At 35.9% G+C, this 20,546-nt stretch overlaps 1 protein-coding gene across 1 annotated transcript; it reads left to right on the forward strand.

The window, feature by feature from the left end:
* Positions 1–903: 903 nt before the first annotated feature.
* On the forward strand, positions 904–20,541 carry LOC137389666 (DNA-directed RNA polymerase III subunit RPC5-like). The gene is made up of 15 exons (XM_068075737.1): positions 904–978; positions 1,141–1,191; positions 1,778–1,855; positions 3,799–3,914; positions 4,718–4,917; positions 6,022–6,179; positions 9,113–9,234; positions 9,756–9,847; positions 10,044–10,246; positions 10,460–10,623; positions 12,084–12,181; positions 13,223–13,400; positions 16,666–16,876; positions 18,925–19,110; positions 20,407–20,541. The coding sequence occupies exons 1-15, from the start codon at positions 955–957 to the stop codon at positions 20,461–20,463; spliced, it is 1,938 nt and encodes a 645-aa protein (XP_067931838.1). The 5' UTR covers positions 904–954; the 3' UTR covers positions 20,464–20,541.
* The last annotated feature ends 5 nt before the right edge of the window (positions 20,542–20,546 follow it).

A 20,546-nucleotide genomic window follows, 5' to 3' on the forward strand; every position in this document is an offset into this window, starting at 1 on the left:
GTACATGTAACATTAAAACAGTTACCATTCTAACTTTCAAACCTCATATCATGAGAAAAGTGTTATTTGCAGTTCAAATAAATTGAGAGAAACGATAAAACCGACTTTACAGTGATCAGTGTGATAAGAATGGCCTAGCCTTGTGGTTACGTGCGCTCGTTAGCAGATTGTGTAGTGAGATTTGAATGTCGCGAGTTCAAATCCAGTACATGGTGATTTTTCGTTGCTAAAACTTTATCACTATAGCTGGACAGACCGATAACAGACAAACATTGAGATTCATATATATATATATAGATTATTATATTGCCCTTTAGTAGTGGTAATAGGTTTTCAGTGTTTCCATGCTATACATAAGTTCATTGCATCTTTGAGATTTATCCTTATTCCTCAGTTGTCCGTGAAGGCTTTACACTTTGACTCATTTTTCTGCTGGTCTATCGTTACTTAACCCTTTACAGAGTCATGTTGATCTGAAATTCTAGGAAGGTCTCATTCAATTGCCGGTATTTAATGCATTATAAAAATACTTGTTTGTCATGGGTTTGCTGTAAAAATACAACGACCTGGTGAATAGGCACCAATTGAAAATTGCAATTACAACTAGTAGCAAGGCTAGTGGTAAATAATTGACAGATTAAAAATGTTTCAAAGCATATGGTAACACACATTGCACACAGCTTTAAAATCTACAAGCTTCATTTCTCCATTCTCAATAAGATTCTCGAATAAGATATGATTAACCTATTAGCTATGTGTCATCTGCATTCGACAAACTTCATCGCTTTTTTATTTACTAATGTGTGTCGAGGCATCACTTACATTTTATCTTTATGCAGTCAACTGAGCAAAGTAAATTCAACTTTTTAAAAGCTGCCTTTGAGCGTTTTATATTTTTTCCATAGATTCTGCAGAGAAACATAACCAAGCGTCAGTTTAGTGGAAGCAGTAAGGATGGATGATGAAGTAGTCAAAGAGGTAATGCATCATATCACCTACATACTTACCTTAACTTACACTTATTGCTTTTGTTTTCACCTGTACTCTAAGGCAATTTGGGAATTATTGCGTGCTTCCAATATTTATTTTTAGCATTAGTTACCTATATTTTGTGTACATATTTACAATTGTGTAATGCAGGTGGATGTCTTCCTCACTAAAGAACTAAAGGATCACTTGTGGTTGATGCAGGTTAGAATATTAGCTGCATTTCCTATATGCAAGCTTAAAGATGAGCTTACACCAAATTTTAGCAGATTTTATCAGAAAAGAAATTTTATCATTTTAACCGCGATCAAGTTTTGTAGGTTTTAATCTTGGAACATCCTGGCTGTCAGATCACCTCAAACATCAACAGTCGCAAATTATAGAAAAATACCACTATTTTCTGATAAAATCCACTAAAATGTTGTGCAATCTCATCTTGAACATAACCTAGGAAGTTTTTAAATTTGGGTCTTATCACTTCTATTATAATTTAAGTTTATTTTTCTATACAATTGTTCAAGAAGAGCAGTTTCATTGACTGTTTATCGCAAAATGTAATACACATTTGTTTAAATTAATGTGGCTAAATTGTGTTGCGTGAATTGAACGCACTTCGTAATGGTTGCCCATATCTGTCTGATATTGATTCAAGAGGATTTTTGCGATAGAGCTTATTTTGTAATTGTTACTTTTACTCATTGTACTTTGTTCATCATAGAATATTTACAGGACGTAAATGTTAATTTATTGATAATTGTTGATTATGTCTATTCTGGAATGTTCCATGTAGTACCCTGTTCGACCAGTGGACAGCAGCTATGACAATGAAACATTCCTTTCAACCCAAATCAAGCCACTCCAGAGGAAAGTAAGTAGCCTTTTACGCTAACAAAAACTCTCATAAATTTCTTGTGATATTTGTACCATGCATCTGACCAAGGAAAGAGTCACACTATGATAGGATAAAACTATCATTCATTTTATAAGATGTTGTAACTCTTACCTATAATTATTGTTCTGAATTCAGCATTTATGGATTCCTATGTGGATACTGTAGCAGCATAGTACTACAGTATCAAATAAGATATGATTAACCTATTAGCTTTGTGTCATCCGCATTCGACAAACTCCATCGCTTTTTTATTTACTAATGTGTGTTGAGGCATCACTAACATTTTATCTTTCCAGTAATGAGTAAGTCACTCTACTGACTGAACGACTAGTTGAACTATTACTGATACTACTAATGGTACTACTAGTAGGACTACTAACAGTACTATTAGTAGTAGTAGTACTAATAATAGTACCACCACTACCCTAGGACACTTATGTATTCGCGGCATCTAACTTTCGCGTTTTCGCGGTGTCATCCTCTCGCGAAAGTTTCATGTGCGAAACTAAACTATCATAACAAACGAGCGAAAAAGCGAAACTAAATAGCTTTGTTCATTGATACTGTAAAATGGAATTTTATAACGACATTTATTTTAACGTTTTTAACGACCACTATATCATCGTTAAAATATAAACCAACAAAATAATTTGACTGTCAAAATTTATTACGTTATTATTTTGCAATTAATTATGATTATTTTCCCATTAAGAATGATTTATAATGATAGGAATTTGATGTCAATGCACACGAATTAGTAGATTATCGTTTGCTGGGGACATCAATCAATGCAGTGAGCACCGTGTGTTGAAAGAAAATAAGACACATGCACTGACACTCGTAGTACTACACAAGCAGCATGGCTCTGGAAAGATTTGGAGTCACCACTGACACCTCTTCAATAACTTGTAATTTTTTGAGATTTGTTTTGTTTTAAGTGATGTGACTGGCGAGACGTTTTTAAATTAAAATAGGCCAAACATGACCGCAGTTGAAACGCTCAGAAAAAGACATCTTTTTCTTTTGAGCGTTTTAACAAAGATCAATTTTGCGGATTTTATTTTAAGTTCATTCGGAGGCTTTTACGTTTTCGATGGGACATGGCCAAGCGGGTGTTTGATAAAACTTAATCTTCTGCAAACCTTTATAAAAGTCGTTAACAAAAATATTTTGATGATAATAATGATGCCTAAGAACTACTAGAAGTTGATGTTTGTCTCTATGGCTTGGAATGAAGTGATATTCCACAGCGATAAAAACCGCGTCCATGGCCGTTGGACAAATAACTTTTCGAATAAATGATGTTGAGGTCGAGTTATCTGAAGGAATTTATCATTGCGTTGGAGCTGACCAAACAAATTCTATCGAGTTGACCTTGTGTTTGAGATGAAATGTTACATTTTATCTGAGGGCGAGTTATCCGAGTTGGACTGCACTTACCGTAAAAAATTCCCAAAAAGTTGGGGCGGCTCAGCCGGCCAGCTAGCTGCCCCAGTGAAAACGGGCCTGTTGATAGTCCAAGAAACAAATGGCAGCAAGCGATCAAATTGCATTATCGACCTTGCCCACACCATTCTACCTGCGGTTCATAAGTACAAACTAGTCGCAAATTGAAATTTTTTTTTGTCGGTGAACTGAACCTGAGGAATTTAATTATGTTTGTTCCACTGCATTTATTTTCACATCACTATATTTTCGCACTCATCAGAGCTGCGAAATTAAGTTGCTCCGAAATTTTACTCTGCGAGCTACTCATGAAACTAAATACTAGCGAAATATAAGTGTCCTAGGGTAGTAATGTTATTAGTAATACCACTGGTAGTATTACTAGCAGTAGTGCTAGCAGGTCTAGTAATGTTGCTACTAGGCCTGCTAGTTGCTGAAGCTGATGTGAAATGTCATGCTATATTGCTACACAGGTGAACATAGATGTTGCTATTGACACAAATGCGTCCTCCTACTTAACTAGTAAGGGAGAGTTTCTGGCCAGTAGTGTTGATGGTAGTATTCCCAAAGGCCCTCGAACATATCCAAGGTAAGGACTCTACAAGAAGTTGGCTTGGAATTATCTTCCAAGTATCTATACATTTTTACCAGCAGAAGGTAGGGTAGATATGACTATGATTGTTAGCTATCTAGCTGATGAGATTGTTAGCTATCTAACTGATGGGTTTGTTAGCTATCTAGCTGATGGGATTGTTAGCTATCTAGCTGATGGGATTGTTAGCTATCTAGCTGATGGGATTGTTAGCTTTTTAGCTGATGGGATTGTTAGCTATCTAGCTGATGGAATTGTTAGCTATCTAGCTGGTGGGTACATTATTTTTGTTCATGTTGACCAGGAGTACCTGAAGCATATCATGGCTATATAATTACCTTATCTATTCAAGTTCTTGAATTTGCAAAATCTTGTACATGTACTAGTTTTCAATCAAAAACTAACAATGCACATTATACATGAGTAAATACTGGCAGTTGCATAGTGCACTGTTGCCAGATTAATCCTTATCACAATGTAATCGATATCAAAACATGTACAAAAAAGTTTTTATGCAACTATACATACAGGTAATAAATACCATTAGTTTCTTTGAACACACATTTGTGCTATTGCTACACTGCCCATAGCAACATTTCACAATTTTTATACAGTGCTTAGATTCCTCAGATATGGCAAGTCACACTAAAAGGTTTATCACAAGATGCCTCATTTAAGCTGAACTTGTCGGCTAAAAAGTGAAAAAATAGTTTATGCTCATTTTCATTCGAAATTAGGAATGTGCCTTATACATGTTCATGTTATACTCGAATAAATATTGCAGTTGCAAACTGTTGTAGTGGGAAATTGGACAGAATTGAGCTGAAGTCAGCCCAGGGTATACCCAAGTCAGACAGATATGCTATAGGAGCTATTAAGAATGGGAGTGTGCACCTTACACCACTCTCTGCCATTGTGCAAATGAGACCCAGTCTAAGTTTCTTAGACAAGGCAGACGCGGCGTCTAAGGAGCGAGAAAAACTTTTAGACATAGATAAAGGTGAGCGGTGTTAGATCTATGCTTATCTATTGCATCATTGTTTTATCTCATGTTTATGTATCTAATGTATAAAATGTGCATACCATAAAACCTCTATTTGATCGCCATGGCACTGTATTCTTCAACCTTGTCTTATAGTAGCATTCTATTACAGGTGGCGTTTAAATAAAGGCGGCGTTCAAATAGAGGTTTTACGGTAAATGCTCTTGTCTTGTCACCAGTATTCTCACTGTTATTTATGCAGCTCGAAAATATCACAGGCGCACAATTTTGCATTTTTCAGGCATCAATTCAAATGCTCATATTTTAATGTCTGATTTATTTGGTCATCTGACTACCTAAGGCTGTTACTCGCATTTCTCGCCATAACTGGGTTTTTTCCGCATTTTGTAAATACTTGTTAAGCTCAAAAACAAAGAGTTTAGATACTGTTACATATTATAAGCAATTGATCAAATCCAATTAGTTTGTCGCCCACTCATCTCAGAGGACGTTGAGGTAGCGTATCATGGAATTAGCTGACAGCCTCACAAACTGACTCGGACTCCTTTAGTTGTAGTATTTTATTAAGATCGCTGTAGTTGCTGTGCAATAGTGTAGAAGCCACTAGTATTCCATCCAAAACCATTTACCTTCATCATAACTCGGTATCTTCTTTTTAACGAATGGTCATGCTCTATTGCAATGTCGCTAAAGAAACACATATTTTACGGAACATCATTAGAAAGTATGAGTTCTATTCGCAAGTGTATAAGGACATATCATATACAGAAAGGCATAAATATATATGAATATATGTATGAATACAGTATCCAGCTTTTTTGCTCACCACATAATAAACTAAGATCGATTACTTGCTGCTCAAAAGTAAAATTCATCATTTATCATAAAATGTTATTTCACTCTCAATGAAATATTAAAATAAAAACAAATAATCGACAGATTATTTGTTTTTAGTTTGAGTGGCCAGACTTGAGGCCTTTGAAAGTTACAGTACCAATATTTGTTGGTGCTTTCAGCTCTATCAATAATATAGGTAGATGCGCGATGCCCAGCCTACACAGATCACCTCTGTGTATATTTATGTTCTTCCTTCTGTCACAGACAATTCCCAAGATGAGGAGGAAGCTAAAACAGTAACTGTGAAGTTTGCTCGACAGGAGACATCAGAGCAAAAATCTAGAAGAATCAAATCTTATGATTATTTAAAGAAAAAAGAAAGTGAGGAGTCGTGGTCTCATTTTAGATACCATAAAACTCAGGTAGTTATGGTATCAGCATTCATTGATATGTAAAGTAGCTAATTAGTTTGGACTATTTATGGATAGTCTGCTTATCTAAATTTTTCCGTTTTCATATAAATAATGTCTGTTATCAAGAGCTATGCGCGATTTGTGGGATGAAAGTTAATGTACAGTAGACGCTCCTATAACATAAACCTGTTATAACGTAAATTTCACATGACGTAAATAATTTATGTAAAGCTTATGCTTTGTGCTAGGTAAAAGATTCCTTATAAAGTAAGGTGTGAAGCCGGTACAGTTCTCAAATTGGATTTGAATAACACGCATCTTGTGGTTAGCCTTACAAAATAGCATTCCCTCTTGCCACACTTGAGAGATAGAGAAACCAACGTGTATGCTTATCTATATATATACTGATACTCTGGCAGCCGAGTGAGAAATCGTGAGAATCCAGCTGTGAGAAATCGTCAAATGTGTTAATAAAGCACAGAAAAAAAGTAGTTGCGCAATTATTCAGAAATACCTGAAGGCAATCGATTGGTGCAGATGTTAGTGTCGGTTTACCGATTTCAATTTCACGAGTTGGAGTATCATCGAAAGCTATATTTTATCATAACTTTGAACCTTTTCGATGGATAGATGAACGGACAAGTAGCCCCCACATTCATTATACTCGTATTAAAGATACATTTTTGTTTTACTTTATTTTAGACATATAAAACATTTTTGTTATGTTACTTTTGCAAAATAGACCTTGCTGTCTAGAATAAAAGAAAAACTCAGATGTACGAGTATATCGACATTGAAGGTGTGCGTTCTCCTTGTTGTAAAATTATCGCATTTGTGAAAGTGGTAAGAAAAAGGAAAAAGGTTGTCGATATAAACCAATAATACTACAGTTGCGGTATAGTCATTAAATTAAAAAGTTAAGTCTAGTCTTTTCTTCTAGGCTAACGGGATGAATTTGGGAAGATCTTTGAACAGCTTTACAATTTACAGGCAATTTACATGTATTTTATTTTTTGTATAACGTAAAATCATAAACGTAACTAATGTAAACGTTATGTAACGGATTGTATGTTACGGAGCATCTACTGTATATGTAAAGGAGATGCGGCATGTGGATTTCACACACTTTATATAGTAACAGCAGATTCATACGCTAGTTGATGTTACAACCAATTTCAGATTAATCTCATGCTGTCTGTCCGTTATGAGATGCTACATTCTAAAGCTGCTGATTCTGCATTTCTGTATAGGCATATATAGCTAAAAGTTGAAAAACCTGGCTGTTTTTTTTTATTTTTTTTGGGTAATATTTGACAAGTTTGAGAAAAGCAACAAAATTTAAGGAATATTAAACCTTGCTAACCTTCAAGCTATCACAGTAGTGATATGACTTTGCACATGCATTGATACACCATGGCATGTGACACACTTAGGCCATAACTGCCACGTACAACTTTTATCATTTGTTTAATAGGTAAATCGGATACGCTGATTCCGATTTTGTACTCAAAATAAAGATTGATCCACTAACTTTCCGAGTAATGAAGGCTTTTTTACAGTGTTTTAATATCGGTCACGAAAATAACACGATCGGCATAACAAACTTCGCCCATAAATATGTGACGCACGCTGACTTTTTAAGAACGGCAGTTAGGAATGTTTATTCCAATTTAGAATGATAGAGATGGGTGTCATAAAACCCATTATTATCTAAATTCAGTTTTCAAAATAATCTCAGTATTTTCTGAAAGGTAGATAAGCTATTTAACATTGCATATTTAAGAATACGCTCAAACAGCGCGATAACAACACCAGCTTGTGATGAAATCGCGCTTTTTTGAACTCATTTTTCTTGGCGTTCAGCCTATTAAACATCCTGTAACAAGCTATGAGCAATTTTAAATAGTTTATCTACCGTTCATATAAGACTGAGATTATTTTACAGGCTGAATTTAGATAATAATAGGTTTTAAGACACCCATCTTTATTATTCTAAATCGGACTGAACATCCCTAACTTCCTTTCCTAAAAAGTCTAGCGTACGTCACATATTTATGGGCAGTGCTTGTTCTGCCAATTGTGTTGTTTTCGAGATGGATATTGAAACGCTTTAAAAAAGCCTTTATGGCTTTGAAAGTTAGTGTACCGATCTTTATTTTGAGTACAAAATCGAAATCAGCGTGTCTGGTTAACCTAGCAAAAATGATCAAAGTTGTACGTAGCAGTTACGGTTTAAATTTCTAGACAGTACATTACTAAACAATTAAGTGTGATAACCTATAACAATCTTTTTAGTATGATTTATTTTTAAGATTAAAATTGAGCTATCTTGAATAGAGTTCTATAAAATCCTTATACAAAAGAAAATTATGCAGTAATAATATGTCATCCTTAGCATTTCGCCCCTTTTGTTGGCCGACTAGATACAGATACTAGATAGACTAGATACTTGGATACATACAGCAACTAAAATGATAATTTATGTTTATCATTAGCCTGCATTCTTGCGCAGGCATAGAAGTGGAATGACGAATTATGATGTGTTGTTTTATGAGAAACTCACCCCTGATTAGAATAAGGCTGTTCTGTCTTCTAACGAGTTTGTGAAGATCATCAACTGTTTCCCCTTTGTCATGATTGAAAAACATAAAATATACCATACAACTATTAAAAGGAAATATTTTCAAATGGCTTGCCTTGAGATGGCTAGGATTATAGTTGTATACATGTAAGCAATATTTTATCCGTCTGCGGAAGTCAAAATCTTTTTAAAATAAATCTGTTTAAGCTCAAAGCCTGAAATGTACAACCAATGTTATTTTTTATATGAAAACCAGATTCTTCAGCCTTTTCAGTTTTAGTCTGTCTGTTTAATGATACGATCAGGTTTAAACAATGCGCATTGATCTCTACGCACAGCATGACATTTCTTTTCTATGCAGGACGAGATGTCGGGGAAGATTAGGCACCGTCTCCTAGCCACAAAACATGAAGCAGTGGTTGCGTACGCCAGCCCTTCCGAATACCTCTCCTCTCTAATCCCTAAGCCTACAGAAGACATTGTGTATGTATCTACAGCTGTTCTTCCACAGCGTGGGAATGTATTACTGCAAGTGATGAACTCATTTTCGCTAGCACTCACACGAGGTTCATATGACTTCATATTTCTATGTAATCGTCACTCTGAATGTTTCGTGAATCACCCATACAACAGCATACCATTCTGTCTTTGGAGCTTCAAGTTGTACCATACATACCAGAGTTGAGCCGGATCTTAGTTTGTTATCAGTTGTACTTACATCAGTTGTACTTATCAGTTGTAACTACATTCAAACATAAAATGTGCTGCCAAAGTTTTCCTTGATGGTGATTGAAGAGGTGTGAGGGTTTTTGAGCTGGTAATAAGAAGAGGGTTGTAAAACTTGGGATACGGCTGCTGAGGTACCTCGGTTTGTTTGGCAAGCTTCTGATGTCCAGTTTTAATTACTAATCATAGCATTTCGTTCTGTTCACGGTCGAAACAAGTTGTTATGTCATTTATTTTTGTGTTTTTAATATATTATTTTGAGTGTTGATACCCTGCAGCGACAACCCAGATATGCCATCCAATGTACTCTCAATGGCACAACTTCAGAGTATGTCCTTGAATGATCGGGTCAAGGCCATAGTAACCAATGGTAAGTATAGTGTTTTAAAAACTTTATTTTATGGTTGATTTTAGTGATAAGTCATCTCCTACACTGCTTGCTTGATATAACTTAATGCTTGATGAGATGTTCCGTACTTTCATTGTAATTGGCAATACAGTCTGTGGCTGAGTTGACAACTCCTTCAAGTCTTACGAAACTGTGTATGGTTCTGCTCTCTTTAAAGCTAAAGTAATTAGATGGAGTCAGCTGATCGCTTTGCTCGACAAGGATATAGACCAATCATTAGCGATGAAGGCTATCCAGCAGGTTGCGGTACTCGTGCAGGGATGCTGGGTTGTTAAGAGTGAGGTGCTGCATCCTAAGGACACTTTCAGTGCTCATAATCACAGTCCTGCTGAGGTCATATGCAGGGCGAGAGACTTCATGGTGCGTCTTTTTATTTGTTGTTTGCGTTATTTTGTTATATTCTTGTTTTACTTGTTTCAGCTGTATCCCCTTATTGTTGTTCAGTACATCTCTCCTTAATTTATTTACATTATAGTCATGACTCCTGTTATATTTCTCTACTGTATGGTGACATTGTTCTGTACCATACGATGGCATCTCTTGTCGTAGTGTATTTGTGCGCATTTTCTTTAGCTTTGGAAATTCACACAGTCCCCTTCACTAATCAGGAGGGACATTGCTCACATTGTCAAGATTCCTTCTGAAGAGCTCAAGGAAATGCTTGAGCAGATTGCAAAGCCTAAACCGAAACAGGGCTGGATTTTCAATTTTGAATTTGATCAGGATTTTGTACACAAGTAGGTTTCCTTGCAATGCCCTGTCGACTACATCTTGCTTAGCCAGCTTTCCTGCAATGCCCTGTCGACTACATCTTGCTTAGCCAGCTAATAGATACAATGGTCCAATTGCATTCTACATTAATATCACACTTTTATATAGTTTTTATACTGGTGAATTATAATGGTTCCATTAATGTTATAGACTTATAGGTTTATGTGTTTCCTTTTACAGTGTATCTCTTGCTCATCAAAAACTCTATGGAGTTACGATAATTGGTTAGTTCACGGGTTAAAGTTACAGTAACTGGTTAGTTCAGGGTTTAAAATCACAGTAACAGGTTAGTTCATGGGTTAAAATCACAGTAACAGGTTAGTTCACGGGTTAAAGTCACAGTAACAGGTTAGTTCACGGGTTAAAATCATAGTAACAGGTTAGTTCACGGGTTAAAGTCACAGTAACAGGTTAGTTCACGGGTTAAAATCACAGTAACAGGTTAGTTCACGGGTTAAAATCACAGTAACAGGTTAGTTCACGGGTTAAAGTCACAGTAACAGGTTAGTTCATGGGTTAAAGTCACAGTAACAGGTTAGCTCATGGTTTAAAGTCACAGTAACTGGTTAGTTCATGGTTTAAAGTCACAGTAACAGGTTAGTTCACGGGTTAAAGTCACAGTAACTGGTTAGTTCACGGGTTAAAGTTACAGTAACTGGTTAGTTCATGGGTTAAAATCACAGTAACAGGTTAGTTCATGGTTTAAAGTCACAGTAACTGGTTAGTTCATGGTTTAAAGTTACAGTAACTGGTTAGTTCACGGGTTAAAGTTACAGTAACTGGTTAGTTCACGGGTTAAAGTTACAGTAACTGGTTAGTTCATGGGTTAAAATCACAGTAACAGGTTAGTTCATGCTTTAAAGTTACAGTAACTGATAAGATTAAAGTCTGGTATATACGTTGTGAGTATTGTTAGCCTTTGGGGTTTATTTACTTCTTGAGCTGCTACTGTGTTATGAATAAGTCCCTGTGACTTTGGATGTGACTTATTACGCTGCCAATCATCATCCTGACTTTACTGCAACATGTGTAAATAGATGGCTGTTGTCTCCTTGTACTTTCCATTTGCAAATGACAACAGTGTCACTGATCATATCTCACCTACATTTAATATTAGTAATGATATAAGCTACGTAAAAAATGAGACAATGATGATCATAAATTTATCCTGCCATAACTGCTGTCAAAAAATTAACATAGTTGAATTTTCGTCAAGGTTTTACTTATTGATGCATAGGTTGCTAATTTGGTACCATCACATGCAATGTGTTGTTAGTCAAGATAAAGTATAGATAGGGCTGTCATTGTGGAATTCCATTTTTGACTATCTAAATATTTACATTTCTACTGATATGTACCCAATTTATCATATAGATATTATAACCTTTGCAAAAGTTAATTGTTTACCCGTGTCATTCGCATGCAGGAACAAGGAGGTTGTGCAGAGACAAAACATGGTCTGGGAGCACAAGTATCAACAGCTTAAAAAGCACTTTGAGCTGACGAAGGACTGCAAACCTGCAGGTCTATATTTTTCTATTGCTCTAGATTTCACCTTATTCATGAACTTATGGTGTGTACTCAATTTGTTAATAGTAGATAACATGAGCCTCCTAGTTGTTAGAAATTCATTCACAAGTAATAGCTTCTGAGTCAACTCACCCTGAAATAGCTTTCAAGTCAACTCACCCTAAAATGTCTTTCAAGCCAACTCATGATAGAATAGCTTTCAAGTCAACTCACCCTAGAATAGCTTTCAAGTCAACTCACCCTAGAATAGCTTTCAAGTCAATTCACGCTAGAATAGCTTTCAAATCAACTCACCCTAGAATAGGTTTCAAGTCAACTCACCCTAGAATATGTTTCAAGTCAACTCACCCTAGAATAGCTTTCAAGTCAACTCACCCTAGAATAGGTTTCAAGTCAACTCACCCTAGAATGGCTTTCAAGTCAAATCACTCTAGAATAGATTTCAAGTCAACTCAATTTAAAATGTCTTCTAAGTCAACTCACCCTAAAATGTCTTCCAAGTCAACTCACCCTGAAATAGCTTTCAAGTCAAATCACCCTAAATAGCTCTCAAATCAAATCATCCTAAATAGCTTTCAAGCCAACTCAACCTAAAATATCTTCCAAGTCAACGCATCCTAAAGTAGCTTTCAAGTCAACTCAAGGTAAAATAGCTTTCAAGTCAACTCACACAAAAATAGCTTTCAAGTCAACTCCCCCTAGAATAGCTTTCAAATCAACTCTTCCTAGAATAGCTTTCAAGTCAACTCACCTTAAAATGTCTTCCAAGTCAACTCACCTTAAAATGTCTTCCAAGTCAACTCACCTTAAAATGTCTTCCAAGTCAACTCACCCTAAAATAGCTTTCAAGTCAATAATAGACAACCTATTCTTGTTGTTGTAGCACTGAAGATTTTTATTACGGCTGGTAGATGTTGGTTTTACCTAAAGTGGTTCATTTGCTTTCCCTATTATGTCTCCATGGTAAGCCAAACATATTTTAATTGGTAAAAGGCGGTTGTCTAAATTTGACCTATCAAGTGTATTCTCCTGCAGAGTCAGCTAGAGAAAGAAGGAGAAGGCATTCGTCTCATTCCAAATCTCGTTCAGATGTTAATGATACAGATGGAGAACAGCCTGTGCCCATGGAGGTGAAGGAAGAATGTGTGGTCATTGACAGCCCCATTCACAACCCTGTCAGCAGCCCGGGGCAGGCCATTACAAATAACTTAAAGTAGGCGCTATCTATCTTGTTTAGGAGTATGTAATGTTAAGACTCACTTCATGGTTGGTTTTAAATAATGGAAAGATGTGAACGTTACTCTATGGTTAGCTTTAACAGGACAGCTTTATCAGGACACATTGTTAAAGCTAATCATAGGGTAAAATGGTTAAAAATGTGATTGCGTCAAATTTTAGTTGATTTTAAAAGAAAGTATTTTTTTGGTCTTTCAGTTGAGATGTTGTTTGTTGTGTTAGCAGATCTCATTGTCAAGATATTTGAAGATTAAAATCGACAAAAATTGATCGCGGTAAAAACGCTCAGGAAAAAATACATGCCCACACTTGCCCAAAATGATGTAACTAGTGGTACAACCTGTCTCTATCTCTCGTGTTTACATCGGCCATTGCGATAAAAGTCTAGTCCTACGCGGCTTTATAGGCATATATTTTATATTTGCTCATGTTGGCTAGAATAAAATTTTTAATCCAGCCACAGATATATTATTATAAATGCCTCAAACGACTCAAATAAAGGAAATTAATAACTTGTCATATTAGCTTTCCTCTAAATGCTGTGTAAACATCTGAGTACCGACTACCAATTTCACTGGTCTACGGTAATTATGTCAAGCAAACTAAGTAGAATAAGGTCTTTGTATCGGCGCAGTTCTGTTGCTACTCACACCAGAAACTAGTTACTAAATAAAATAAGCAAGCTGTGTCTTTGAAAAGATTATGTTCAGATATATGGCAAAACCAACTGCATCCCTAAAAAGTCATGTATAGTTAACATTTTCTAGTCATTATTGGTATCAATTTGTAGAAAAAAGTTCACTGGTCACATTTGCTTCGTTGATTCAAGTACTAAACAAATAGTCGAGCTATGCAAAAGTACCTGTCAATACAGCTCTGATTACACTTCATAAATCCATCTATCAGACAAGATTTCAGCACAGGTGGCAACGGGGCTATGATGTATTCAATGTTCTGCAAATCACGTTTTACATTATCTTCAACAGTATTATTTTATTATATAATTTTTACAAGCCAAAAAATTTTCATCTTGGCATAAAGCTTTTATTAAAAATATCCATCTAAGTCGTGGTCACTCACATAGTTTTAACTCATATAATAGGACAAATTTATCTACTGCAGCAAACAAAACATATCATGGTGTGTGCAGCACACATTCATGTCTCTCTTTCCCATTTATAGCAGTCTCCAGACTCACAGCTGCTCAGCTGGTGGCACCAGATAAACATCCTGCGATAAATAAAACAAATGTAAGAAATATATGTCGTTCATAGATATTTTGTTTTAATGCGTATCTACTAAAAGCTTTCAAATTGGGAGTTAGATAGATTGTGAGTGTAATATTAAAATTGAATAAACTTTTAATAAAAACATAAGTGCGCCAAGCCAACAATTCGAAGCTTTGTTTCTGGGAGCTAAAGATGAGCATTGATCAATCGATTTTCCTCACTTTCTACAAGTGAAAAGTGAACATAAATTCTAATCATGAATCTACTTTACCAGCTAAAACTGCCAAAGAAAATTTGAAGCAAATATTATAGTTAAGTGAAACCATAAAAAAGTTATGAAACGATGATTGATGATAGTAAAAAGTTATAATTTTATTAATTAGTAAATGTATTTATGAGTACTTAAATTATTACCTTAAGTATATTTAACACTTGTTCATCAACATAAGTCTTTATATTGCTAGCTGCTATAGATTAAAGCCATCTGTCAATTTAACAATCAACATCGTTTATTTTGTAGCAAGAACTCACTGCACAGAAAGTTACATTATAGTCTCAAACAGGGAAATATAATTTCAATGTAAACACAACAGAATATATCTATATATAGGAGACTCAAAGTTAAAGATAAATTTACCTCCATTCTCCTATCTTCCTCTGCAGCATAACACTGCTGACACCTGTCAACTCGAACCATACACTGTCTGCCCCAAACTTTAACTACCTGATGCTCAAAAAACTAGAGTCATCTTCGCAGGAGCGGGAAGCATTGTTATAATTCTGTTCTTTGTCAATAAAACGTGTTGACGCAGTAGTTCAGTAAATTAACGATGTCAATTAAGTCAGTGAATATCGATGTCTATGTGTGCTCTAATAATTGAGTGAAACCTCAACTTCGACATCACAGACAACATGTTTTACTAGCGATAACATTTATTACGACCTATATAAACATTTCGTGCTGATGATTGGCTAAAGAAGAGATCTTATAGGTATCTATCACTCGTGGACTTTTTTCATGTGTACCACTCATTACGTCACGAATGAAACACCCGCTTGAATCTGAGCATTTTAAAAGATGGCCCCATTCAAACGCTTATATCTCTGGACAGAGTTAGTCTACAATGACAAAAATGACATCAAATTGTAGCTGATGTTTTAGCCTTTTATTGGTCTTAATTTTATTTGATCGACCTTTTTGACGCAATCACATCTTTAAACATGGTTAAACAATAAGCTATTGCTAATGATCTGTATTAGATAGTAAATATGTGGAGGATACTTCAGTACTGGTAAATCTAGGGAGCGCGTCATGGCCTTCACTTGATTGAGACCAATTTTCATTGGTCAAACTATTTGTCAACGCGACGATCATTTAGTAGCTATATATTTCATCTGTGTGTAACCAGGCTTTTACTAGTAAGGTAAACATATTGAACACCTTCATACCATCCCTAGTCTTATACTTCAGCTGCTAGAATGCTGCATTTGCTAGTAGAAGTGTTCAATGATATCACTCTGTTTAATCCAGTGCAAATAGATAGTCCTTGAGATGCAATACGCTTTTGTACTACCTTATAATTTATAACGAACCTGCAATTTGAGCAAACAGCCTCACATGACCTGGGGAAAACTACTAAAGGCAGGCAGTGGATGAAGACCTGTCAATGACCCTAGTAGTGGTGGATATATTTAGCTTGTGATTCATTTGGTAGTTAGAGCTGTGATAGTGGGTCTTCTGGCTAACTGTTGTCTGAGTTAAGGATGCAACATTCACCATCCATAGACACATGTAACTGGGTTCTCTGGGTTGTAGAGTTTGACCGCATGATATAAATGTTTACTAATAGGTTAGATAACTCTGTAGTAGCTTTTGTGGTTCATGCCTGGCAGCAATGAGAAACTAAACCTTATGGGTATCTATACCATCTGTTGTGTATTCATGCACTAATAAATTTATATCACGCTGGTAATGTATTGACTCTGGTGCTAATGTTCTATTAAACGTTTCAGTGGAGACACGGATGGGCTCGTCGCAGAACTCTCACTGCTGCTACGAGAGAAACTCCTGACTGATTGTGTCTTCACTATGGCTGATATGAGGAGGATCTATCAGACAAAGCTGGCACAGTGTCCTGCAGGTCACATTCTTGCCACTGGGGTCTCTGAAAGCCTTCTTGAGAAAACTGTGCTCAATTCTGGTGCTATCAAAATACATTACATGGTTAGTACGTGCTTGACAGCGTGCAAAGTAGTATAATAGATGTATGCAGTATGCTACGTAGCTATGTATACTATGTAGCATACATAGTATACGTATTCTATGTAGCAGTATGCTATACTGGTAGCCCACTGCGCTTGAGCACTATGTATAGTCGGTTATCTTTCGTCTTTCCTGTTTCCATGAGTAAGGAGCCCTATTGCGCGCTGCCATAGACGAGATATTGTTTCAATGTGTTACACAATGTTGTTGCCTTTTAAACTTACATCTGACTATTTTATATTAAATTATACTGTGCACTTTCAATCAAGAGGTCGTTAGTTTGACTGGAACAGTTGATTGAAGTAGGTATCTGTGTACAATCGTCTATGGAAGGTGTTGTCAGTACAGTAGACCCTCCTATAACATAAACCTCCTATAACATACAGTAGACCCTCCTATAACATAAACCTCCTATAACATACAGTAGACACACCTATAACATACAGTAGACCCTCCTATAACATACAGTAGACCCTCCTATAACATAAACCTCCTAAGTAAATTCCTGTTAAGTAATAACTGTTAAGATTTTATGTAAAGTTTCTACTTCATATTACATAAAAGGTTTCATATAACGTAAAGCGTCAAGTTCGTGCAAATTCTCAAATTTGATCTTAATTACGAGATTCTCGTAGTTAGCCTAAAAATATCATTTTCTCTCTTGCCGCACTTGGCAGAAAAAACGATGTAGGTCTCTATTTTATATATAAGTACCAGGCAGTCGACTTGCCGTGGGTGATCGTCAGGTGTGTCGATTAAACACAGGTCATAAGTAGCTGCACAATTATTCAGAAATACTTAAAGGTTGACTTGCAACAAAATTCACATTACAGTTATTTGGTATCAAAAGGTTTACCATGTCTTACTCTGTTGTGTTGTAGGTGCAAAATATGTGAAAATGTGATTACCAGCTCTTAAAAGCTAAAAAAACGAACAGTTAATCGCAGCCATTACGAAAACACCGTAGTTTGGAATATGTTTATCTCGATGATGTACTCCAACAGTGTGGTTATTGTGTTGACACGTGATGTTATCATTAAAGGCCAATAAATGGCTCAATATAAAACGTCTCATAGCACTAGTTTATGACAAACACTTAGGGTTTTACTGAACAGCCCGTATCAAGTATAGATGCTCGCTACTTTACAGTTTCATTTCAGCATGGTCTAATCATCTAGTCGTAATCTGATTATGTGACCCATACTTTTTGCCAAATGGCGCGAACAATTTCGGCAGCATTTTTTGACTATCACAGGTGACCAACAGGCTCGTCATGTTTATCAGAGAATGATATGCACTTCGAGCTAAGCTTAAAAAGTTACACGAATTTTTACGGTAGGTTTTGAGATATCAGTGCTCAAAGTGACAGCATTACAATGACGATGAAATAGGCGCGTAAGGACAATAGACATGGTTTTATTGAATGCGTGAAGTATATTTGTGAAAATATTTTGACAAATGAAGTTGCATGAAAGTGTAAACAGAAGCCATCGTATTCAACTACGTCCCATTTGAGCTGTTTTGGAAAGGGATTCCAATCTGCAGCATTCTCGTGATGGATGCGATTAACTGTTCGTTTTTGAGCTTTTAAGAGCTTGTAATCACATTTTCACATATCTTGCACCTACAGCACAGCAGAGTAACACATGGTGAATCTTTTGATACCAAATAACTGTAATGTGAATTTTGTTGCAAGTCAACCTTTAACTTGATGTAAAATTACTGTAATCATGAACCCTAAACTAAGTGTAAGTGATAAGAAAAAAGAGAAATGTTATCCAGACAAGCCAATAATACCACTGTTACTCTACAGTCATTATACTAAAATTTTAAATTTTTCATTTGTGAAAGAACAAAGGTTTTGAGTTTAGGAACATCTTGGAACAGATTAGGCAATTTACATGTATTTTACTGTTTGTATAACATAAAATCACGATAACGTAAACATTCCTGGAATGGATTATTTGCATTGTAGGAGTGTCTCTTGTACATTATAATCTGGCTTTTAGAACCCTCCTGGCAGTACCAGCACCTTCTATGTTCTCATCGATGCTGGCAATGACCTTGACCCTGTCCGCACAATTATGGCTCAGTTGTTCCAAAAAAGTAATAGGATAAAGTCCAATACTCTCCGAGAAGAGCTGGAGCAACAGAAGGTGCAGCTTAATGAGGACAAAATCAAATCTCTTCTGAAGGTATATAAACTTACATGAAGTTATGTTAGAATTAAGGCCTGGCTACACCTACTTGCTAAACACACCATTCGCTTAGCCAATATGTCGTTGATGAGTTGTGTTGAAATAAGCATGTTGATCTGTCAGTGAAGCATCCGAGAATTACCGAAATCGATGGTGCCCATGAACAAAATCTTGATTTCGTGTAATTCATTTATAGCAACTGGTTTCATTTAAGATTGCCATTGGAATGATAGCAGCAGGGCTTCATACAAGCAACTATTTATAAATAGACAAAGGTGTTCTTATTTGTCAAATATTTGTACATTTGTATCCATGAAGGCCACAAGCGTAAGGTGGAACTGTTCATGCAACCTTTAGGTACTTGCATGTATGTGTTGAAAATCAGTTTTTCTCTATCGTTTGATTAATACATGGAAGTGTTTTTGTACTTCGCTATTTTCATCTTTAACATGTCATGTTTTTCCTTGGAGCAAAAATTAAGCAAATTTAGCAAAAATTGGAAGAGCTGCACAAATGCAACAACTGTCTCAAGTTGTTGATGATCCATATTATATGAGAACTCAGCGCAACAACTGTCTCAAGTTGTTGATGATCCATATTATATGAGAACTCAGCGCGACAACTGTCTCAAGTTGTTGATGATCCATATTATATGAGAACTCAGCGCAACAACTGTCTCAAGTTGTTGATGATCCATATTATATGAGAACTCAGCGTAACAACTGTCTCAAGTTGTTGATGATCCATATTATATGAGAACTCAGCGTAACAACTGTCTCAAGTTGTTGATGATCCATATTATATGAGAACTCAGCGCAACAACTGTCTCAAGTTGTTGATGATCCATATTATATGAGAACTCAGCGCAACAACTGTCTCAAGTTGTTGATGATCCATATTATATGAGAACTCAGCGCAACAACTGTCTCAAGTTGTTGATGATCCGTATTATATGAAAACTCAGCTAGGACATCATTGCCTTTATTTGACCAAATTTCTTAATGGTGAAACTTCGTCAATGAGATGCAACATTTGGTAGCTATATATTTCATCTTTGTAACCAGGCTTTTACTCGTAAGGTAAACATATTGAACACCTTCATACCATCCCTAGTCTTTTACTTCAGCTGCTAGAATGCTGCATTTGCTAGTAGTAGTGTTCAATGATATCACTCTGTTTAATCCGGTGCAACCAGATGGTACTTGAGATTATAGTTGCATGAGTCCTGCTATCATATATTTTGAAAGCTGATTACGTAACTATTTATATACAGTTGACTTATTATTATTGTAGGATTATTGCACATTTCGTGCTGGTTTTTGGTTCTTGAAGGGCTCGATGGAAACGTAGCGACGGCACCATGTTCAGACGTCTGTTAAATCTTACACACTGCTGATTTTGTATTAATTGTTATATTGGCAATAGACAATTGT

This window comes from Watersipora subatra, chromosome 3 (assembly GCF_963576615.1).
Source record: "Watersipora subatra chromosome 3, tzWatSuba1.1, whole genome shotgun sequence".
Taxonomy (NCBI): Eukaryota; Metazoa; Bryozoa; class Gymnolaemata; order Cheilostomatida; family Watersiporidae; genus Watersipora; species Watersipora subatra.

Excerpts from the sequence above, each read along its gene's own strand:
- LOC137389666 (XM_068075737.1), top strand. The coding sequence starts at position 955 with ATGGATGATGAAGTAGTCAAAGAG. Across the intron at positions 1,856-3,798 it reads TCAAGCCACTCCAGAGGAAA|GTGAACATAGATGTTGCTAT; the intron begins GTAAGTAGCCTT and ends ATTGCTACACAG. Across the intron at positions 16,877-18,924 it reads CTATCAAAATACATTACATG|AACCCTCCTGGCAGTACCAG; the intron begins GTTAGTACGTGC and ends TCTGGCTTTTAG.